The 21,895-nt window shown below is 51.9% G+C and overlaps 6 protein-coding genes across 7 annotated transcripts; 4 read left to right on the plus strand and 2 right to left on the minus strand.

Annotated features, from left to right (window-relative positions):
* Positions 1-442: 442 nt before the first annotated feature.
* PV10_08935 (uncharacterized protein) lies at positions 443-2,540 on the minus strand. The gene is made up of 2 exons (XM_016374022.1): positions 808-2,540; positions 443-719 (listed from the first exon to the last, which is right to left on the minus strand). The coding sequence occupies exons 1-2, from the start codon at positions 2,197-2,199 to the stop codon at positions 576-578; spliced, it is 1,536 nt and encodes a 511-aa protein (XP_016220933.1). The 5' UTR covers positions 2,200-2,540; the 3' UTR covers positions 443-575.
* A 377-nt stretch (positions 2,541-2,917) lies between these two features.
* Positions 2,918-5,045, minus strand: PV10_08936 (uncharacterized protein). The gene has a single exon (XM_016374023.1). It carries the CDS (start codon positions 4,949-4,951, stop codon positions 3,086-3,088), a length of 1,866 nt encoding a protein of 621 aa, XP_016220934.1. The 5' UTR covers positions 4,952-5,045; the 3' UTR covers positions 2,918-3,085.
* Positions 5,046-10,298: 5,253 nt separating this feature from the next.
* Positions 10,299-10,946, plus strand: PV10_08937 (uncharacterized protein; the record flags this gene model as incomplete). The annotated part of the gene is made up of 1 exon (XM_016374024.1): positions 10,299-10,946. The coding sequence occupies one exon, from the start codon at positions 10,299-10,301 to the stop codon at positions 10,944-10,946; it is 648 nt and encodes a 215-aa protein (XP_016220935.1).
* Positions 10,947-11,931: 985 nt separating this feature from the next.
* Positions 11,932-13,578, plus strand: PV10_08938 (uncharacterized protein; the record flags this gene model as incomplete). The annotated part of the gene is made up of 3 exons (XM_016374025.1): positions 11,932-12,445; positions 12,510-12,676; positions 12,736-13,578. 3 exons carry the CDS (start codon positions 11,932-11,934, stop codon positions 13,576-13,578), a joined length of 1,524 nt encoding a protein of 507 aa, XP_016220936.1.
* A 1,676-nt stretch (positions 13,579-15,254) lies between these two features.
* On the plus strand, positions 15,255-17,878 carry PV10_08939 (uncharacterized protein). The gene is made up of 2 exons (XM_016374026.1): positions 15,255-17,076; positions 17,293-17,878. The coding sequence occupies exons 1-2, from the start codon at positions 15,793-15,795 to the stop codon at positions 17,503-17,505; spliced, it is 1,497 nt and encodes a 498-aa protein (XP_016220937.1). The 5' UTR covers positions 15,255-15,792; the 3' UTR covers positions 17,506-17,878.
* A 221-nt stretch (positions 17,879-18,099) lies between these two features.
* On the plus strand, positions 18,100-20,361 carry PV10_08940. Of its 2 annotated transcripts, none has more exons than XM_016374027.1 (2): positions 18,100-19,229; positions 19,307-20,361. In XM_016374027.1, the coding sequence occupies exons 1-2, from the start codon at positions 18,450-18,452 to the stop codon at positions 20,147-20,149; spliced, it is 1,623 nt and encodes a 540-aa protein (XP_016220938.1). In that variant the 5' UTR covers positions 18,100-18,449; the 3' UTR covers positions 20,150-20,361. The 2 variants fall into 2 exon arrangements, with proteins under 2 accessions (XP_016220938.1, XP_016220939.1); XM_016374028.1 differs by having other exon boundaries at positions 18,100-18,860.
* Positions 20,362-21,895: the final 1,534 nt, after the last annotated feature.

Below are 21,895 nucleotides of genomic sequence, written 5' to 3' on the forward strand. Positions count from 1 at the left end.
TAGTAGTATAGGCTAAGAATCCTTCTATGAGAATCATTACGGGTCATTCATCGACGAGATTTGATGGAAAGAGAGGAAGGAGACCGGAGTGAGTCATTGGTCTCCCCTCATTGAGCAGCAATAGTACGGAGTAGTGTTAGGACTGTTTGTCACCAAACATAGAATATCGTTCAAGACATCCCCACAGTTGGCAGAAACTTTATGGGTTTGTGTTACAGCCGAACGACCTGAAAACACTACGGAGTACCTGAAAACACTCTTCTCCCCGCCCCCAAGCGACAGGGGTTTTCTAGACTCTGGGTGACTGGGCTCTATTATTGTATTTACTTCCCCAGAGTGCATACGTAAGTTAGTATAGTACACTTCATCACTGGATCATGTCGACCGAGTCCTGACCGGAGATTAAATAAAAAATCAAAGATAATAGTATGTTGGAGTCTGATTCATTCAATACACGTCTGTTGTTTGATTCATTGACTAGGTATTTCGACCGTCAGTCTGCTACAATCTGCCTCCATATACCTCCATATGTCTATAAACTATTGTCAAGATCCCTCAGTCCGACGCATTAACCCTCAGTACTGCCCGTCAATGGTCAAGGTGCCAGTCTTGGAAATCAGGTATTCATTCACAGCAACATCCTTTCCGGATTCCTTGCCATAGCCAGACTCCTTGATGCCACCAAACGGCGATTCCGCTGCTGATTGATTGCCGGTGTTCTGTAGAGGACAAGGTCCAGGTGGTTAGCTTGAATTCTTGCATTCTCATTGTTTTGCATTCTCGCCAGCCTTTCAAAGGAAATCTTACCAAACCAATCATGCCAGCTTCCAGGTTCTCCAACATTCGCCATATCCGGTCCACATTTTTGGTGAATGCATAACTGGCGAGGCCCATACTGGTGTCGTTGGCCCACCGCACCGCCTCTTCCTCTTTTTCAAACTTGAAGATTCCACAAATAGGTGCAAATGACTCTTCTTTGAAAATGAGCATGTCGCTCGACATGTCGGTCAGAATGGTGGGATCCATGAAATATCCGCCCACTCCGTTACCGCGCCCACTGCCTTCACCTTCAGTCGAGTTCTTGTATGCTTTACCTGTGCCTAGGACGACCTTGGCTCCGCGTTTGATCGCGTCGGCTGCCTGCTCTTCGGCTTTGGCCAGACCGCGCGGGGTGGTGACCGGTCCCATGGTGGTACCCTCGGTGGCACCGTGACCGACCTTGAGAGTCTTGGTCTTTTCCACCAACATCTGGGTAAACTTTTCATAAACTCCGGCCTGCACGTACAGACGGTTGGCGGTGATGCAGGCTTGACCAGCATGGCGCCACTTCAAGGCCATAAATTGCGCAAGTGCCTGGTCGAGGTCGGCGTCGTCAAACACGATAAACGGGCAATTGCCGCCGAGTTCGAGCGTGCATTTCTTCAACCCCTTGGCACAGAGACCTGCGACAATCTTTCCAACACGGGTCGATCCGGTAAAGGTGACCTTTTTGGTGAGTGGGTGGACGATCAAAGCCTCAGAGAGGGATGGAGTGTTTTCCAGAGAGGTGGTGAGGACGTTGAAGACGCCCGGTGCGAAGCCTGCTTTGGAGGCAAGATAGGCCAGGCTGAGGCAGGTCAGTGGGGTCTCTGGACTGGGTTTCACGATCATGGTACAGCCGGCGGCAAAGGCGGCGCCGGCCTTGCGCAGGATCATGGCAATGGGGAAATTCCACGGCACCAAGGCGACGGCGACACCGATCGGCTGCTTGATGACAAAGGTCCGTCGGTTCGGCGCACTCGGGACCGACACTGTTCCTTGAATGCGTTCGGCCTCACCTGCAAACCACCAGGTGAAGCCTAGTGAGTAGTCAAGTTCGGCGTATGCCTCTGGCAGGGGCTTTCCCGTTTCATAAGTCAGGATCTTGGCCAGGTCATCTTTGGCGGCGGTGATGAGTTCGTGCCATTTTAACAGCATCTGTGCCCGCTTGCGAGGGTTGACGATTGAGTATTCTTTAAAGGCCTTGTAGGACGACTGGACGGCAGCGTCGACATCTTCTACGGCGTTGTCAGGACACGAAGCCCATTTCTTGTCGGAACCAGGGTCAATGATGTCAAATCGTTTGCCAGATTTGGACTGCACCCATTTTCCATCAACATACGAGTCTTGATGCAACAAGTCCTTGTCTTTCAACTCGAAAGGCAATTGTGGCTGGGGCATTTTGGCGGCGGGAAGAATATCTAGAAGAATGGGTTTGGATTGGAACTTGACAAAGGAGAATAAAAAGCGAAAGAGAGAAAAGGTGTATTGACCTAGAGGGTGTCAACACAGAATATTGAAGAATCAATGGAACAAGGGGAGAATCGGAGATGTCAGCTGCGGAGTCAAGCAGATCAACACAATCATTGAATAAAATATGGTCTGGGCATGTAGAAGGGAGTGATGACGGTTTGGGGTCACCGATCGTCGGTTCTCGGGATGGTATGGTATGACACCACACGGTTGTTAGGTCCGCGGGTAAATAGAAGAGCGACACAAGAGAGGATGAGTGGTTGTGGTTGTGTGAGTGGGAGGGAGAGAGGAGAGGGACGCAGGGACAAGAGGGAGAAAGAAACCCCGCAGCCAGAGTTGGCAGTTGTGGCATTTTTCTTCGGCAGGTGCGCAGACAGGCAGAAGAACTGCCACAACCAACGGCAGTCGGCAAAACAACTTCCTCGAATCTCTGAATTCTCTGAACACTCTGAATCCTTGAATCCCGGAATCCCCTCTACTCTAACAACCTCGTGAACCCCTCCTTAGCCTCGTCTTAGTCCCTATCTCTGGACCAATCGATGTATATTATCATGTTTCTATCGGCGCATTCTCCGAGGTGGCCCACCTCTTCTTCCGAGACGCGGGCTGTGAATTTCGAGATGAGGCTAAGCATGAACAATATGTACTCCATATGTGGGTATGTAAGCCATGTCCTGTGCATATGCCATTGTACTGAGCGGATCTATAGATCTATCTCCAATTGGACAGTCACCGCCGCGATCGGACCACATACCATGTCTCCTACATCTCTACCTCTGAATCCATCCTGGCTCATCTGCTCAAACCTCTAATCTCAATCGGTCCCTGTTCGACTTCTTCCGTACCCTCCCCCCGCGAGCACTGGCTTGGCCGGATCCCAGGGCCCAATGACCACATTTTTGTATCGTTGCAATCCAATCAACCACCACGAACATCCTCCCATGACAAACGCCGTACTGAACCCACCTATAGATAAACCTATCGTGCTCCGTAAAATGACATGCCAAATCCACCCGAGGCAATACCCGCAGTCTCCGTAGGTGTGAGTATATGACTGTGAGAGAATCAGACCCAAACCGCACGTCGACATGACGACCAGGCCGACCGTCAGTAACAAATGTGAGTTGAATGACTTGTGCCTGAGATGCCGCCGAAACACGGGGAACAGCCCAAAAACTTGGATGGAGAACAAGGACAGACTAAACACAGCGGTGGTGGTCACAAGACGCGAAGCCAACACCGTACTGGCCATCAAAGCCGCGTTTGTGGAAAGTGACGATGGAAATGGAGGAGCCCGTGTCGAAGTGTGCAGGGAACCACTCGCGTTGGATGAAAGCGCATTGGATGCTCCCGGCGACACGGGGACGGCTTGCGCTTTGGCAGGGACATAAAGACTCCCATAGTCGAACAAGAAAATGTTGATGATCAAGAGCCACGTGGCCAGAGCCCAGATGGAGTCTGAAGACGTCGATTGTGTCAAGGATTTTAGGATTGGCGACAGTCCGAGCAGGGCAAAGTAGATCAGACATGCAGATTTGAACGTTTTCCGACGTGCCTGAGACCGAGGGGAGAGGTTGGTCGGCGATGGTGTGCTGGTGGGTGACTGTGGGAGTTGCGGTAGGGACACGGATGGCGCGAGGTTGGGAAATGCCTCGATTGCATTATCATTCAGACCGTCAATTGGAGAGATGGACTGAAAAGATGATTTGGAAAGTGACTGCGTGTGCTTGCTGGCGACTTTATGTTGATGGTTTTTGACCGCCAGATTCTTGGTCGACAATCTCAGTCCACTACCACGCCCATTCAGTGACGCGGCTGAATATCCATTAGCATGCCCATTGGCGTATCCATTGACATGGCCATTGCCGTTCAACACCGGCTTGGCCAAGTCTCCAGAACTTGTGCTTGATCGGTCATCCACGTCGAGGGACTGCCTTTTGGCCTTGAAACTCTGCGCCAATTCCTCCCGCTCTTCCTGTCCCATCCAACCGTCCCACAGCACCCATCCCACAATTGTTGCGATCGAGCCGCACGTCACCACGGCGACCGGAGAAAGTCGATCTTGGTAGATGCCGGCATAGGCACAAATATAAATCGCGACGGATGCGACATGTTGGACAATGACCGTCGAGTCTGCCACGAGCGGCCAAAAGTCATATGGCCTCAACCTTGGATTCCTCTGCAAATGGTCCAGAAAAGTTTCCGTGTCGGTGTAATTATCCGGGAAACCATGTTGTTTGATCCAAAGTAACTTCTTCCACACATGAGGTTGTTTCCTCCGCCGACTGGCCGCCCTCCTCTTTTCCTCCGCTAGCCTGGCTGCAACCGGTGGTATAGCAGGAGGCGCCCGTAATGAGGCGACCGCTGGTCGTAGCGCCGCAGCAGCTAACGATGCCGCCGCCGAACCGCTGATCTCATGAACAGGTCGTAACCGTGGCGGGGAGAAAGGCTTGTATGCATCTTCGGGCGCGAGTCGACTCGGATCAGAGAGGCCTCTGACAACCTGGGGTTTGCCGCGATTTGGATGTGTCTCGACGGGAACCGGAGGGGGGATGAGAGATGGGGCGGGAGATGGGATTCGAGAGGGACTGCTCGCGCTTGCCGTGGTGGTTTCACTCGTGGTTTCACTCGTGGTCGAGGTCGTGGCAGACGAGGTAAGAGATGATGCTGACGGCGCCATGCTGCGCCTCTCACTGTTACCTCGACACCATTGCCGAGTATGTGAGTCCGCAACACGTCAGGACTTGTTCGAGATAGGCACAGGGTGGTTTGCCTTGTTGATGGTGGTGGAAATTCATTATGGGGCAAAGGACGGAAGCAACGTGGAGAGATGAGGAGGAGTGCACGTGATTTCATTCGAGGGGCCGTAGTCAACGCTTCCGGGGTTTACCTGTTGCGACACCTTTGCAGCTGGGAGGGTGGATTGGTTGGGCTGAAGGTTTAGGTTCCACGTGGGTACCTGCCTGGCAGCCTGGCGTGGCTGGGTACCTAGGTAGCTAGGTACCTTACTTTAGGTTGCTTTAGGTGTTGCCACCAGCACAGAGTTCCTGTTCGTATCGCCCCTACACTTGTGGCGAGCTCCCTGTACACACCTGCTTTTCTCCGCTGTAGGGGTGTTTGAATCTGTCCTGAGTTTGCACTTGATTTAATCAGGCACGCCAGGTCAAAGAGAAGAGAGCATGCATTAATCTCGACAATAGGACCATAGGCCACATGTCAATGTCATTGCTTTCAAACTGGTCTGCTCCAGTCGAGAGGTCCATTATTATCTTGCTCACCACCTATCGCTCTCTGCTGCCACCAGAACAAGACCCAAATGGCGGAGACTAGACTTTGACAACTACAAAATCCGGGCCCAAAAATCAAGTTCGGTACGAAGGATGGAGCCTATCCAAGACCACTGGTCGACAGTCTGGAGCTCGCTTCCATGAATGTTCTGTCGCTTAGAGGTCGCTTCGTAGCCGATCCTGTGACATGAAAACTCGACAAGATTTCTACTTTGGGAACTCTGATGCCCTCTCCTGGGAAATCTTCTCGTCCCGCGGCGCACATACTTCGGAACAAGGGTGTTGAAGTATCAATGACAGCGAGAGGCCCTGGTTTGACTTCAGGAGATGCAGAATCTCCTCAAACACAGACTCGATCCTTTGTATCCGCCAAGTTATCCTGACCTCAAATTTGCAGAGGCACGTGAGAGACACTCGTGGCTAAGCACTTTTAGCTTCAGGGTATGAAATGATCCTTTAAGCCGAACTGGCATTTGAGGCTGAGAAGTTGGGGTTGATGATTACGACCGAGGGCTTCTGGAGGCTGTCGGTCCTTCAAGTTACCCCCCAACCATTGAATGAGGACTGGTGGCATGAGGGCAATTCCAATAGTACGGAGTACTGCTGCCCTTTGAGACCAACGACAACTGAAAAACAGATATGCTGCATACTGTAGGCCCGCAATTCATTCAATTCAAGGCAAGACATGTGACCAGGGCATTGCAACGTTGAGAAAGTCCAACAAGTAACTGCCCCCTCATAATCACGTTGGTTACAGTCCTATATTCTCTGCTTTGGCTCCCAGAAGAAAACCCCAGGGCAGGTCACTTATCAAAATGTCATTGATGATCCAATATAGAACGAACAACATGCTGCGCTGGAGCCTCTCTTCAGCACCTAGAGAATCTCCAACACTTGGCCTGTGGACCATCTGGACCATCCCCCACTCCCATTTACATGTATCTCCCTAGCCGTGTCCCTCGCTTCTCCCACGTCCAGACCATCCATCATCCTCATCTAGCCATTCCACTTCTCGCCAGCTTATTCTTGCTGAATTGACACACAGACACAATCCACCGGGCCGATTCGCTTGAACCTCCAAGGAGATTCACATCGCCAATCTAGATTGGCTCTCTCCAACGCTCTCTCAATCTTGCGATTCATGATAGCTCGAGTCATAAACTCTAACTCCTCTTCATTTCGAGCCCGGACTTTTACGCAGGACCAATCAGAGACTGAGCTGCACACCATAGGCGTGGAAACAATCAAAGGAATGAAGGTCTAGCCCTTTTGGCATATTGGCCGAGGGATTCAACTTCCAAGGTCTAGGTCAAGCATTTCCCACAACATGCAAGAATTTGGAACGAAGCCAAGTTGGAGAAAGATCCCTTATTCATTGCTTGAGTGGAGGACAAGCCCCCCCGCAATTTTCGAGCTACTCCCCTCGTTACCCCGGAATTTGGGATTCTGAGGGCCAGAACGATGGTGGCATCTCGAACCTCAGCCCCCCCCCCAAAGCGTGACCTTTCAAGTGCTCAGAGATGTTAGCATGTAAATGCAACGTGTTGCAAGCATGACACCGCTCAAGATCGTTGATATGGAATACATAGACCAGTGAGTCCAGGTAGTTTCGACTGCAATGTCAGCTTTGCCCTGATCCTGGCGTCTTCCCGGGGAGACTCCCAGCTCAACAACCCTTCAATAGTGATCAATGTGCGGAGTCAATCTGGACGAGTCGGTAGTGACAATAGTACTAGCCAATATGATGAAGCCATCGAACCTTGCTCCTCGTGGAAACGTTCACAGTATCAATTAGGATAACCGCGGTCCTCCGAAAGGCTTGTCTTGCTATGGCCCTTCAATGCGCCGCTCGTCCTGCTCCCTTTCTTATGTATAAAGGAGATTGATCTCCCCCAGAAGAACAGAGCTCGGTTGTCCTATGCACAAACCTGTCATCTTTACTTTCTTTAGGGGCATCTCAGTATATTATCCAATATGGCTTTTGGGTCGAAACGTCAGTGGAATGGGTGGAACTTCTTCATATGTTTCATGGTCTCTCTGGGGCAGATTGCCTTTGGCTATCCAGCTTCCATCATTGGTGTCACTTTGGCCCAACCGTCTTTCCTGATATACATGGGGCTTCTGGACGTCACTACAGATCCTCCCACGCTTTCACACAATGCTGACCAGCTCATCGGCGCCATGTCAGGTGTTAGTCTGCTCCAGAAATCCTCCCAGCCATCTCATAGCGCCTCTAACCGAAGCAGGTCTTTCAAGCCGGAGCCGCCATCAATGTCTTCCTCGCAGGCTATGTTGCTGACCGATGGGGTCGCAAGTGGGCTTTCCATTACTGCTCTGCCCTTTCCTTGTTTGGCGGTGCTCTCGAGTGTGGAGCTGTCAACCCAGCAATGTTCATCGTTGCACGTCTCTTTGCAGGAGGCGGCAGCTGGGGGTTCCTCGCCATCAGTAAGTCCGTTCTTGATCATGTTCAGTCCTGTGCTGACGTAGCTAGCTCCAATCTACAGCGCAGAACTCGCCCCTCCCGACCTGCGAGGCCTCATGGTAGGAATGAACGGTGTAAATATTGCATTGGGCTACGGTCTAGCTTCATACATGGGACTGGCGTTCTACTTCGCCCCGTACGGGGCTGCACAATGGCGGGCTCCACTTGGTATTGCTCTTATTTGGCCGATCATGATGATCTTGGTTTGCTTCATCATCCCCGAGAGCCCACGGTTCCTCCTTATGAAGGGAAGGGTTGAGGAAGCACGGGAGGTTGTCTTTAAGCTGCACTCAGTCAAGGGTGACCCAGACCAAGAGTTTGCGCGAGGTGAATTCTACCAGATGACCAAACAAGCCGAGCTTGATCGAACTATGGAACCTGGATGGGTATGTAACACGACCAGTCGTTGTACCTTTGCTGAGCTGACTTGCAACAGATGGAGATGATTCGTCGCCCCAGTTATAGACGGCGTACCATCATGGCCATGGGTTTTGCTTTTATTGGGCAGTCCACAGGTGTATTGGTCCTGAACAACTATGGTGAGTTGCTGTTCTCACGTGGAATAGAAGTTCCGTTGTATAGAAGGCTAACACGAGAAACAGGTCCTACCATCTATGCTGCGCTCGGCTATGATACATTGTATCAGCTCATCTTTCAAAGTGGTTGGATCACAGTCGGCATCATTGGCAACCTGATTGGAGCGTTGATTATGGACTGGACGGGCCGGAAGCCCCTCCTCTTCGCCGGTGTTGCTGGATGCTGCATCTGCTTGATTCTTGAAGCTGCAATGGTGGCCTCGTTCGCAGAAGAAGCCACCAACAAAGCAGGATTGCGCATGGGCGTGGCAGCTGCGTACATGTTCCTCCTCATCTACAGCATCGGAATCGACGTTGCGGGAGTGGTCTTTTATTCTGAGCTCTTCCCCAACCACCTCAGGTACGCTGTCTCGATCCGGGTGCATGGTCACACTGACGCGTTCTATCTAGAGCCAAGGGCATCGCTTTATCCATCGGCGTCATTGCTGTCACAGATCTTGTATATCTCCAAGTTGCAGCTCTCGTAAGTGGTCGACATACTTCAAAACATGTCTCGCTTGCTAACGAACGACATAGGCCTTCAGAACCATTGGCTGGAAGTTCTACCTTGTCTTCATCATCATCTCCGGCCTGGGCGCTATTTTTGTTTTGGTCTATCTTCCAGAAACGAAGAACATTCCATTGGAGGAAATGTCCAAGCTGTTTGGCGACGAGGTTGCAGTGTACGAGGCCGACTTGCATGTCGATCACACCACTCATGAGCTTGTGGTTGAAGAACACAACACCCACATGCATCGCATTGCCACAGAAGCTGGAGTTTCTGGCGATGCCGAAAAAGGACAAACTGCGCATGTCAGTGCTCCAGAGTCAGAAAAGGCCTAAGAGATAATTGGCAAAAAGGACAAAAGAGTGATGTGCTGGAGATGGCTGGTAGAGTAATCTAGTGGTGGCATTGTCAATCAGGTCCCGGGGGCAGTCGTTACATTGACTCGGAGGGCACTACCTACAAGCTACCAGTTGAAGTCGACTGGGGTATTGAGAAACGAATTAAGGAGAAGCACAGCACACCTCAAGGCCTTCCTTCTTTCCTGTCTGTCAGTAAAAAGAAAAAATGAATTCGCGTGTCAAAGGCTGGTATATGACGGTATATGACAATGCGCCATACGTTTATTAAATGATGTGACACTCCCACTTAAATATGTGCTATCATGTGTAGTCGACTGGCTCACATGTGGATCCATCAGTTCGAACTCTCAGGGATGACGACTTTTTGCAAGTTCTGACATCTTCGTGCATCTTCACGTGCACGGTACTGGCCAATCGGGGTGTTTTTCCCGATGGCGGTGGAGGTCTTGTGAACTCAGCGAATGCTCGAGTGATAAATTTTTCCACTGGCCATAGCTCATAACCCGTCAAACGAACACTTTGCTGCAAAATTCTGGTACTGAATTCCGTACATGACAGTATATAACCGTTCGCAGTTTGATCTTTTGACACACCTTATCCTTGTCTTTCATCAATCAACCTCCCCCAACACGTGCCTGTACGTAGTAAATATTCCGCATTTAGGGGACCAACCCTTCGCTGTAATCCTTGTCGCGGAGCTTTAGATGTTCCGCGTGCGATGTTGTTTCCCGCTCATCGAAGAATTTAATTCAAGCATCAGATTCAATTCTCTCACATACCAGAGGCAACTCTTTCAAGGTCTCTTCCTTGAGCATTATGTCGTGGCTAACGTCGTGGTTCTCTTCCCCTAAAGTTGGGCCCACGTCTTCCGACACTGGACCTACGACAAATGTGCCGCAGTCTCGCCTGCTTGAAGAACCTCCTGCCAAAGCTCTCGAAGCACGTCCTGCGTCTGGAACCGAACAGAAATTAGAAGATGCTCCAGTCTCAAATAACCTTCGATCCCCCTCCTCCACCTCCCAAGTCATCAACCCCAATCGAAACAAGATCATCTTCGGCGCCGGCCTCGCCTTTTTCGGTTTCTCCCTGCTCATCACCAAACGTGCATTTGCCCGCAAAAGGCTAGCAAATCCCGCATTTTACGCCAACGGACCCGAAGTCCAGGCAGAACAAGCAAAGAAGGTCAGCGGACCCATGGAGGCGCTGGAGGCGCTCAACATTGCAACCATCAACGTGTTGAGTGTGGCTATGATGGCCACCGGTGGAATGATGTGGGCATTCGACATCAACTCCATGTCTGACGCTCGAAGAGTGTTGAGGGGCGGTCTCGGCGTGGATGGCACTGGCAAGTCTGAGAAAGACGCCGAGGAAGATTTCGAGGAGTGGATGGCGACAGTTCTGGCCAGAAAGGAGGCCAAGGGCGAGAAGCCTGTACAAGTCAACGAGAGGGGTCGGGAGAGGTAGCACCGGGGCGTTGACTGCCTCACGATCGCCCGCTCTGCATGTTTGTCCGTCTAGGGCATGGGGTAGTATATCTCGACTGAGGGCCGGTCCAGATGTCTAACCAGCTGCAATTGCTGCATATGAGAATGTTGGAGCTTGGACATGTTCAATATACTTGCACTCGCCAAGTAAGACATGGCTAGGTTACAGTTGTCGTGGGTGACTGGCCAGCATGGGGACCCTCGCGTGGTAACCACTGTCCATTCTCAGGCAACCTCGAATTGCATAGTGCAGCGACAATATCAAAGCGAGGAGACAAATTTCTGCTTTGATGCCTCGCGAAACACTCTCTGAAAGGGAGAAGCCTTTGCAGAGGCGTTACTGTGTATTACACGTACCAAAGGTGTGAGTCATTGTCGTCTACGCACTATGGAGTTGGCTTGTGCGATGGCCATCACATGGCCATCTCGTCTTAGCTGGCAGGAGCTCGAGGCTTCAATTCAACTGTCTTTTGGCGACAAGATATACACTTGATAGCCTTGAATCATCTTGAAAAAGAGCAAGGCAAGGAGTGATTAACAATAACAAGAGGTCTGTGATGTTTATGGTTTGGGCGTTTTCGAGTTGGGCTACACTGTGGCTATAGGAATCTCCCAACACGATATTGAGCCTGAGGACATTGCACCCAGGCACGGTTGTTTCTAGCCTCACAGAAACGATCAATTGTATATTATTAGAGGCCAACTCAGTGTGGCATTCACATTAAAATCCGAAAGGCAATGGGGTTTGAGGATCACATGACGAGAAAGTCAAAACCCGGAGCACAAGTCCGTTATTCCTCAACAGCAATTCATGGTCGTCATTGATTTGGCTCTGGGCGGGCCACTTCAGCCGTTTGCTGTATATTGTGATTCACCAAGAACTGTGGTTCAACCATGGACAATTGGACGTCTTTCTTCGGCGTCTCTATTTTGGCATCACAGACTCTCCTTGATAGATCAACCACATGTCTCGTCCTGTTCAAGATGAAGAGACACCTCTTCTTCGGGAGTCAGAATCCTCGCGCTCGACCTCGATGACTGGTGTAGGCGACCATGCACATACCGAAGAATCCAGAAATGTGCGACCCCAAAGCACCCGGCACGTCAGTTTCTCGTCAACAGATGACAGTACCACTGACCCACGCGCGTGGCCTGCGAACAAGAAAATGCTCAATGTCGCCATCATCGCACTCATGTCGATTCTCAGCCCGCTGGCAAGTTCCATGTTTACGCCGGGCATCTCGCAGATTGCCGAGGACCTGAACACAGACGAACAAGCTGTCATTGCAACGACGACGGGGTTTGTGATTTGCCTCGGTCTGGGTCCGCTATTGTTGGCGCCGCTGTCCGAGACGTTTGGCCGGCGGGCGCTGTACATTGGATGTTTCACTGTTTTCACGATATTGCAGGCGGCGAGCGCGCTGGCGCCGGGGATTGGACCCTTGATTGCGGTCAGGGCGGTCTCGGGTTTATTTGGGAGTGAGTCATTGAATCGCTTGATGGTGAGATATGCTTGAATTTTGCTAACCCACCTTCCCTTTAGGTGTTGGCATTGCCAACGGTGGCGGCACTATCAACGACATGTATGAGCCGTATCAGCGGGCGGGGATATTTGGCTGGTATCTCCTAGGACCATTGCTAGGACCAACACTGGGACCTTTGCTCGGCGGTGTCATTGTGAGTAGACTGGGATGGAGATGGATTTACTGGGTTGGTCGACACCTGTGTATCTTGGCTGAGGGATCAAGAGGGTGGCTGACTCGTTCTAGGTGTTGACCATTGTCTGCGCACTCAACACCGGGGTCGGCTACATCTTTCTGCGAGAGACGTACGCCCCGGTGATCCTGCAGCGGCGCAAACAACAGCTCCAACAAGAAGCCGGGGACGGTATTAAATTCCACTTTCAAGGCGAAGACTCTCGTCCACTGAGCGCCAAACTGCGTCAAAGCCTCAAACGACCGTTTGTCATATTTGTGCAGCCGATTGTCCTAATCATGAGTTTGTACCAAGCGTTGATCTTTGGGACGACATATAGCATCTACACCAACATGCAGAGCATTTATTCAGAAGCGCCATACAAGTTCAACTCGGAGCAGATTGGTTTGCTGTACCTGGGACCAGGATTGGGGTTTTTGACTTCTGTGCGGTTTATCGTCCCGCGTATCGACACCGTGTTCAACGTCCTGAGTGAGAGAAACGAGGGGAAATCAGTGCCCGAGTTTCGCCTACCTCTGGCCAATATAGGGAGTGTCTTGATCCCTGTGTCATTGTTCTGGTTTGCGTGGACGGTGGAATACAAAGTGCATTGGACGGCAAGCATTGCAGCGACCTTTTTCTACGGCGTGGGTCAAGTGGTGATTTTCAATACGGTGCAAAATTATTATATTGATTCTTTCTCGCAGTATGCCGCCTCGGCGATTGCGGGGGGATCTGTGTTTCGCAGTCTGTTGGGAGGCGTGGTGCCATTGTTTGCGCCCATGCTGTTTGAAAAGATCGGCTACGGGTGGGGAATCAGTTGCTTTGGATTTCTGGCCGTTTTGATTGCTCCTAGCCCCTTGTTGTTCTATTACTATGGTGCGAGGATCAGAGAGAGATTTCAGTTGAAATTCTAGCGTTGGTTACACAGTTGCATGAATAAGACCTTATATTTGAATGTATGACAGAAGCCGTGGCAGATGGCATCCGAGACCCAAATGGACAGATAGTCATGCCACACATATTCGAGCCCAGAACTGCGGCTCCTCGTGGTGGTTGTGGTGTTATTGTGATGGGGCGTTGAAGAAGTACAATTTATACAGTCCTCCATAGGCTCTGTTAAACACCAACTGCATTCTGTGAAACATGACACGTCGTCTGGAGTGGTAGTGATATGCGCGTGGATATCACAGTCGTGTCGAGGACTCCGTACTGCAAGATAGGAACATAGCCTACAATGAGAGCCTGAAATGAAAGAGAAGAGTGTGCATACTGTGACCTCATTGTGCAGCGGCGCGGGCCTTGAAAGCTGCACCGTGCCCACAAGTGCCACACTCACTAAAAGATTGAGTTCTGGAAGTTGGGCGCATGGGGAATTTGGGGGGTGATGAACTGGGCGTTCAATCATGGTCAAGGCCAGGGATAGACCTGGTTGGGCGCTTAGAGATGGGATTGGAAGCTGTTAAGCCCCAGTTAGAGCCAGGCGCCGGTCCCTACTCCGTACATGGTAAAAGTGCTCTTCCACTGTCAGTCTGCGTCTCGCCCGTACAACAATCGAACTGGAACGACACAACGGTTGATGATTATTGACTGGGCAGAGTGCCATGCCATGCCTGCAGCCTCCACTCATGTAGGCACCCACAGCACCCACCCACCCACCCTAATCCTGGTCCCTGGGTTCCTCGCTTTCGGGGCTTGAATTCCAAGTTCCCTAGTCGCCCTGCAAGCATCATCCTCGCCTGTGTTACCCGGCAACACGCCCATCCATCGCGTTGTTTACCCCCCAATACAGGGAACAACAAGTCGCCTGGTCTCACCAATTCTCTGCTAAACGTCCAACAATCCAGTACAATCCCTGGGTTCGAACCAACGCATCATCACACCGTCCACTCACCGCCTACTTGAATGCCTGATCAGCGACATCGTGTCTTTTTTCTCATGCGTGATGAACAGGAGACAAGATGTAGCGTATTCTCACCGTTGATATTCTAACTCCATTGTCCTATCAGCAACAGCGATCTTTGCATCGGCAACAACTATTCGCCCAATCTTCTCATTCTCAGCGACCGTATCGTGGCAAGATACAGCTCCATCCACCAACTCATTGGCTTCTACCTGCATTGTTTTGCAGCTCGTCTGCATGGCTAGGAGCCTACGTCTCGCATCCAACGGTCGCGTAGAATATTCTCGGATGTCAGGGTGTTATTTGTATCATTGTTATATCTCTTTGAAAATTCAAAATTGAACCAGTAACTTTCATTAATTAACTTGTCCCTTTTCACGTCTTGTCTCAGCCCTGGTTTTCAACCTCCAGGTCCGTTCCATGTGCTCCAGAAAAACCAAAGTGTAATTGTTGGGCCCAAAGCAACACAGGCACCAGATCTTCACCCAAATCCAAGCAACCGGCCAGCCTGCAGCCGTAGCCGCAGCCGTCAGTTACGATTGTCCAACCTTTTTGATCTTCACCTCATCCTCCACAAAGTCCACAGGACAGTAGTCACCGTCTTCAATCGTTACTACATAGATTGCTTGACTTACTTCACCCACGCTACCACGCCGCGCCCTTTACTTTTGCCATCACCCTGGCCAGACACCGGAACCTGGCCCTGATTCCGCCAATTGGCCAACCTTGACATCGTCCAAGTTGGCTTCGCTTCTAGCGCCAGCCCAAACAATCGCGACCCCAGCACTATCACCTCGCAATCCCTTTGATTCACAATTTTCGTCCAGGTTGCTCCTGGGTCATCCTTCCATAGCTTTTTTGCTGGTCAATCCTAGACCCAAGGCAGCCTCTTTTCAACCTAGCCTCCCGCAATCTCTCACTTTCCATCACATCAAACCACCGATTTTCCTTGCACTCACACCTCCTGCCCTCACCACCTTTCCTCATCCCATTCACATCTTTATCCTCCCGATACCTGCCGCGAGCCTTCTTGTGGGCCAACATCCGACGCACTGGTGCCGATCACGTCAGAGCTTGGACCCTCTGCACAGCACACCAACGGGCCCCAGGGCACTTGAACAGACAGCGTCGAACATGAAAAAGAGAGCCCTGCGGCATACGCGACATCCAACATCTGTGGACCGGGCTGATTAACTACAAATACACGCTCTAAAGGGCCTCTGCGCCTATGGAGCGACCGCCTCCGCCGCCGCCTCATGGGACGCATCCAGGCGGCGGGAGGACGGGTGGGAGGACAGGTGGTCTTCCTGATGGCAGATATGACATATTTGTTGTTCCACCACACTCCTCCGGCTCTGGCTTCCTCTACCTGCCATCACTACAGACCCAACGCAACTCTTTCCTGGCCGGCTGCTTCTGCACCGCCGCTTCCTTCTTTGTCTACACCACCGCCGTCCCTGTCGTCAAAGAATGGCTGATCAGCACGGTCAATGGCGGAGGTGCAGGTGTCTTTATGCTCATTTGCTTCGTCGCCGTCGGCGCCTGGGCTTTTGGCAAGACTCAGAGCGAGTGGTCCCACAATGATTCGGATTCTGGCTTTAGGGCAGGTCAAGGCCCTGGAGGCCAATCCGGTCCACGTCCATCGGGCTATGCCAACACCGGTCACACTTCTGGTCACACCGCAGGCCCCCCTCCGCCAAACCACGAGAGCAGCGCCCCTCCACCAAACCCAGGAACATCGGCACCTCCTCCACAGCCGTCCTGGCAAAGATCACCCCCGCAGGCCAACACCAAAGCCAACACCACAAATCAGAAATCCAGCTGGGACAAGGCTCGAGAAGAGACCCGAAAGAGAGAAGAAGAACGCAAGCGAGCCGAAGAGTTGAAGAAACGCAAAGAAGAATTGGACAAAGAGCGACAGAAGCAAAGAGAAAAGGACGCCCTTGAACGCTTCGAACGAGAACGGAGGGAGAAAAAGGAGAAAGAAGACAAGGCCAATATGACGGCTAAGTTGGAGAAGGAGAAGTTGCGACAGGCAGCTGAACTAGCACGCGCAAAGGCAGAGGCCGATGCCGCAGCCCGCGAGAGGACAGAAGGCCCGACGCCCCGGCGACCGCCCATGCCCAGCGCAGCCACTGAACGAGAGGATGATGCCTACTCATTTCGACCGTATGATCGACCGAGACGTGCTCACAAGGCCAACTCGGCGGCTTCAATGTATTCCGAGTCAACATATGCGCCTTCAGTCAGCACGGCCCGGACAACTCCTCCCCCAACTGCACGTGGGCCTTATTCGACCACGGACCCTGACAAGATCATCATCAAGGGCGTGTTCTCCTTTAACAATGCATTTACACGCACACCAATCTCCCAGTTGGTGTCCAACCAGGGCCAGGTTAGCGATGGTCTAATCCTGCGCATCACCACCGAAGGTCTGTTCATCGACGACGACGTTCGTGGGGTTCCACAGCGAGAATGGGATGTCAAGGCATGGACAATGAAGTCGGCAGAGGTATGGTGTCCCTATTATTCCCCCGGAAAGAAAAGTCAAGGCAAGAGCAAGTTCACCCTTGGACGAGGCGGCGAGTCGTTGCCGAGCGAGACAGATGCCTTTATCCCCGAACTCTTGAGTCATTGCCTGAATGAGTGCAGGGTGTCGGGCACGAGGGGCTCTTTCTTTTCAGCCCGTTCTACGTCACAGAATAATACTGACAATGTTGAACCACAGAGCTGCGAGATTGGCGGCATGCACATCCTTCGAGCCAGCATCCGAGACCTGGAAGGCCGGAAATTTGTCTTTATTCTGTCACAGAGTGAAGGGTGGAAGGTGGCCGTGGGCCTGCAGCGACTGAGACGAGGCAAACAAGTCCAGGCTTTTGGTGTCGCTGGGCTCCCGCAAAACGAAGCCAAGGCCATTCTTCACAACCTCGGATTTGGATAGAGAGATGCGAACACACTGCGGATAATGGTTGTGGAACCGCAACGGCATTGCACAGTCGTGGAGCGATGCACAGTCGTGGAGCGAGATGTTTGATTTGAGCGATTGAGAATTGACAAGTCAGTTAGCGAAGCATCAGCGAAGGAGTTGTCGTGTGGGTCTTGTACATTGATTCGCAGTCTCAGATGGCACACACGCCAGCAGCGCAGTACGATGCTGCCATTGGAGTTGATCATGAAAGAATGATTGAGTCAGTAATGAGCCAGTCGCGAATACCCTCAACGTGATTGTGGACGCAATGGGGAGGAGCGTTCAAGAACTTTTAAGAGGGGCAGCCTTAGAACGACCGCCTAGAAGCCAATTACTAAGAAACTCATAACATCTGACCCTCAGACCATGTTCCTCCTCTGTTTTGTCTCCGATGTCCAAAGAGTTGGTCGCCTTATCTCTCTCCCAAACACTATCACCTCCAATGGGAATTTGTATCCGGTGAATACGGATACGCCATGCATCAGATTGAGAGTTGCCTGTGCTAGCCAACCTCACTACTATCACCCCCATCACCCCATCTCCATGTCCATCTCCATTTCCATCTCCATCAATCTCTTGTCCATCGAGTAGTGGTTCCATCTCTCAATCCACTCGTCCCCAGCTTGAGTCTCGATTTCTTCTGCCTTGTAATCGACAGGTACTCCCTCTTCGTCTGAGGTCATTTTCGAAGCTGCCTGGCGTGTGTTGCATTCACACACACAAAACTAAGCCATTAACCCCGCACTTGCACCACTTCTTCGATCATTCCTGCCCGTTGACCTTTAGTTCTTACCATTGTCACCTTCAATTTCATCCACTTTTCCCTCCCCCGAAAAATATTTGCCACTGGGCGCAGGACATCTTCGTCTTGATAAATACCCTCAACCCTTAGAGCTTGTGCTATCTCGCTTCTCACCATGACCAAACGCAAGCCACTTCCCTCTCGCGCTTATGATACCTTCCCCTCTGACTCTGCTTCTCAACCCCCCGGCCCAGACACTGAAACCCCATCCACAACCTCATACCACGGAGCAGACTCCGACAAGTCTAGGTCAGCAGCCGCAGAAGCCCGAAGACTTGGTTCAATGGGATCCTGGGGTGATCGATTTAGCGGAGGCACTCCCTCGACCGACCCAACTCCAGATGTATCCACCATCGACGAAGAGGACAACGGCCTGCAGTCGGACGTCCGCTACCCACTCCCCCCCAAAGATCAGGATCAGGACCAGGATCCTTCTGATCCACCACCCATGTACACTCCCGCCGCCACATCCTCCACTGTACCTTCTCCGGAGATCACCAGGGCGACCCTCGTGAACCACGATCGAGTAAGACATGTCCCAACCAGCACTTCCCCTTTGATCCCACCACCTACACGCCATTCTTCAGAGTACCTGTCCCCGGGCTCGACTGTAAGCGAAGACCGAGATGACTATCCCATTGATGAGCTTGACGATCCTTATGCCACATCATTGCCTGAGCCGGTCCAGCACGGCCACCGAGAGACCTCAACTGGAAGACCCAAGAGACATGGCTCCTGGTGTGGGTCACGTCGTCGACGTCGCCAGGACTCCCCGTGCTCAACCATGGATCGCAAAGCCCGAGTGCGAAGATTCAAGCGTTCTTGCTGCTTCGTTTTGACAGTTCTCGTGTGCCTGTGGCTGATGATACCAGGCTTGTGCAAGTCTTATGCTGATGTAATCCCACCTGCACATGCAATATGTAAAGTATATTCGTCCATCGTTTAGACCTGCTGACGCCTTCTTCAAAACAGAAATCCGGTGACACTGAAGTCCCCACTGTCGGCAACGCCGGACCAGGGCCTTCTACCAACGACACCTGGGGCCCTACCCGAGAAATCGTCCACCGAGAGACCTCTCACTCCATCACCGGCAGTTTCAAACTATACGACCTGCTTGACCTCTCGACCAAATCCGGCAGTATCTCCATCACGGTCGAAGTTCAACCAGGCGAGAAACCTGCCCATATGCGTCTCTCCACCAGCTCAGGCTCCATCAACGTTCGAGTGGTGCAATTTGAAGGCGCCGGACGCTGGCTTTCATGGGCCAGTTCAAAAATCGCCAAACCCGTGGAAGGATTAAACAGCCTAGATCGCATGTTTGTTACCGAAATATCGACCAACTCGGGGAGTGTCAATGGCAACGTGCTTCACGGTAACGGGGGCACCACATCCATCTCCACATCTTCTGGCAGCATCAATCTTAGTTTCTATGTCGTGGGGGTGTCGAGTGGGGATCCCACGTCCAAAATCACGACAAACTCGAAGAGCGGGTCTCAAAACATAAAGGTTATTCCGTATGCCCGCTTCGCAGACTCTTACTCGGAGCAGGCCTCGACCTCGGCGATCCGAGCCATGCAAAACCTTCATCGCATATCGGGCTCAGGCAGCATCACTGTGAAATACCCCAGCGAATGGGAAGGCCGTCTTCACATTGAACAGACGGGATCCGGCAGCATGATGGCAGGCGGTGCTGGTTTGAACGTAGACAGGCGAGAGCCTAAAGAGTTGTGGGCTTGGAAGGGTGAAAGTCCATCTGATGCTCCCGTCGTAGAGATCCGGGAGCTGGGGAGCGGGAGTATTCACTTCCAGGTTTGACGAGGTCTCGAAGGCGGGAGGTTAACGATATTAATGGCGTGGACGACTTGGATAGTACTACAAATGGTGTAAAGGTTTGGGTTTGATATCGGGAATAATTGAGGACTTGGGTGTCCACTAAGATGTAATATACACGTGGACGCTGGTAGATGACTATCATGAAAAGATATTTGATGAGTCTGGAATGCAACATCTGCTGGCTGTTTCTCCACCAGAGTTTGGCAAACTCCCTAGAACAACATCCATATCACCATCACAATGACCTTGGGGGCGACAAGGCAATTCGTGGGCTAACCAAGTCGAGAATCTGGATGCCCAATCGTGACCATCTGACCTGCATGCGCGATGCCCAAAGGCCTCCACTCTTGCAACTCGATACAATCTTGTCTCATCGATGTCGCATGCCATGGTGTTGACTTGTCATTCAACCAACAACTTCAACCACGAGAATGGCCCCTGTATCGCCATATCAATCTTTAGGGGAGAATGAGATCAGGATACTGAGGATCCACCCCGGCGCCGACGGTGATCGACTGTCAGCATCACTGGAGCACCACGATCTCAACTCGACCGACCATCTCTACACGACCATCAGCTACGCATGGGGTCCACCCGAAGATCCGCATTTTCCATGCGATGTCCATGGAGTCACCTTTGGTCTTCGCAAGAATGCAACCCAGATCCTCAAGATTCTTCGTTCACCAGATCGCCCGGTCCGGGTCTGGCTGGACCGGCTGTGCATCAATCAAACCGACAAGGCCGAGAAAAGTGCCCAGATCAGGCTCATGTACCGAATTTACAACCTGGCAGAGACAACTGTCATTTGGCTCGGTGAGGCTGATAAGTCGACGCAGTTGGTGGCCAACTATGCTCGCGGCCTCGACATCGACTCCATCCTCGCCGAATATCGAGCCTCGACTCGCTTCAACGCCGGCCAGAAGAAATTCATTCTCGACGAGCTCGCGGGGCATCCGGATATGGTCGCTATTGTCAATGGGATCGCCACACTTTTTGAAGCCGTCTGGTTCTCTCGCGTGTGGATCCGCTCAGAGGGTTCTGTCAGTCGGCACGTCTATGCCTTACGAGGATCGTTTCACTTCACCTGGGACCAGTTGACCGCCATGGCATATCTGTATCAACCTCGAGCGACGATGAACTGGCCAGAGTGGACCACAACAGGCTTCAACAAGATCGAGCCTACCTTGAACACCATCTTGGCCATCAACCTCTACCGTGTCCGGGAGTTACAGATGCGCAATCAGGAGGCTACCTACACGGCGAACCCGCTCTTCACCCACATCGTCCAGGCCAGGTCGAGTCTGACGGAAAAGCCGCACGACAAGGTGTATGCGATGAGCAGTATGGCGTCCGATGTGCAGAGACACAGGAACGAGGTGTTCCTGCGGCCAAATTACGCCCTCTCCTGGCAGGAGATTTACATCAACGCGGCCATATTCTTCTTCGCCCAACATGAGATTGCGTACCAGCTCCTGGAGCAGGCAGGAGTCATTTACCAAGGTGTCAATTCGGACCTGCCAAGTTGGGTGCCTGATTGGAGATATCCCGCTCTTACACAAATCCCGGCACTCAATGAATGGATGGCCGGAGGAGACCGTTCCAAGGTTAGGACTCGAGTGAGTTCTTTGAACAAGAAGGAACGTCAACGTCTGCTGACGTACAGAGGTCCGTTGAGCATCGCACCACTTCTTATCCCACTTGATCGGGACAAGAAGCAGTTTGCAAAGG

The sequence above is a fragment of the Exophiala mesophila genome (assembly GCF_000836275.1).
Source record: "Exophiala mesophila strain CBS 40295 unplaced genomic scaffold supercont1.6, whole genome shotgun sequence".
Lineage (NCBI taxonomy): Eukaryota > Fungi > Ascomycota > Eurotiomycetes > Chaetothyriales > Herpotrichiellaceae > Exophiala > Exophiala mesophila.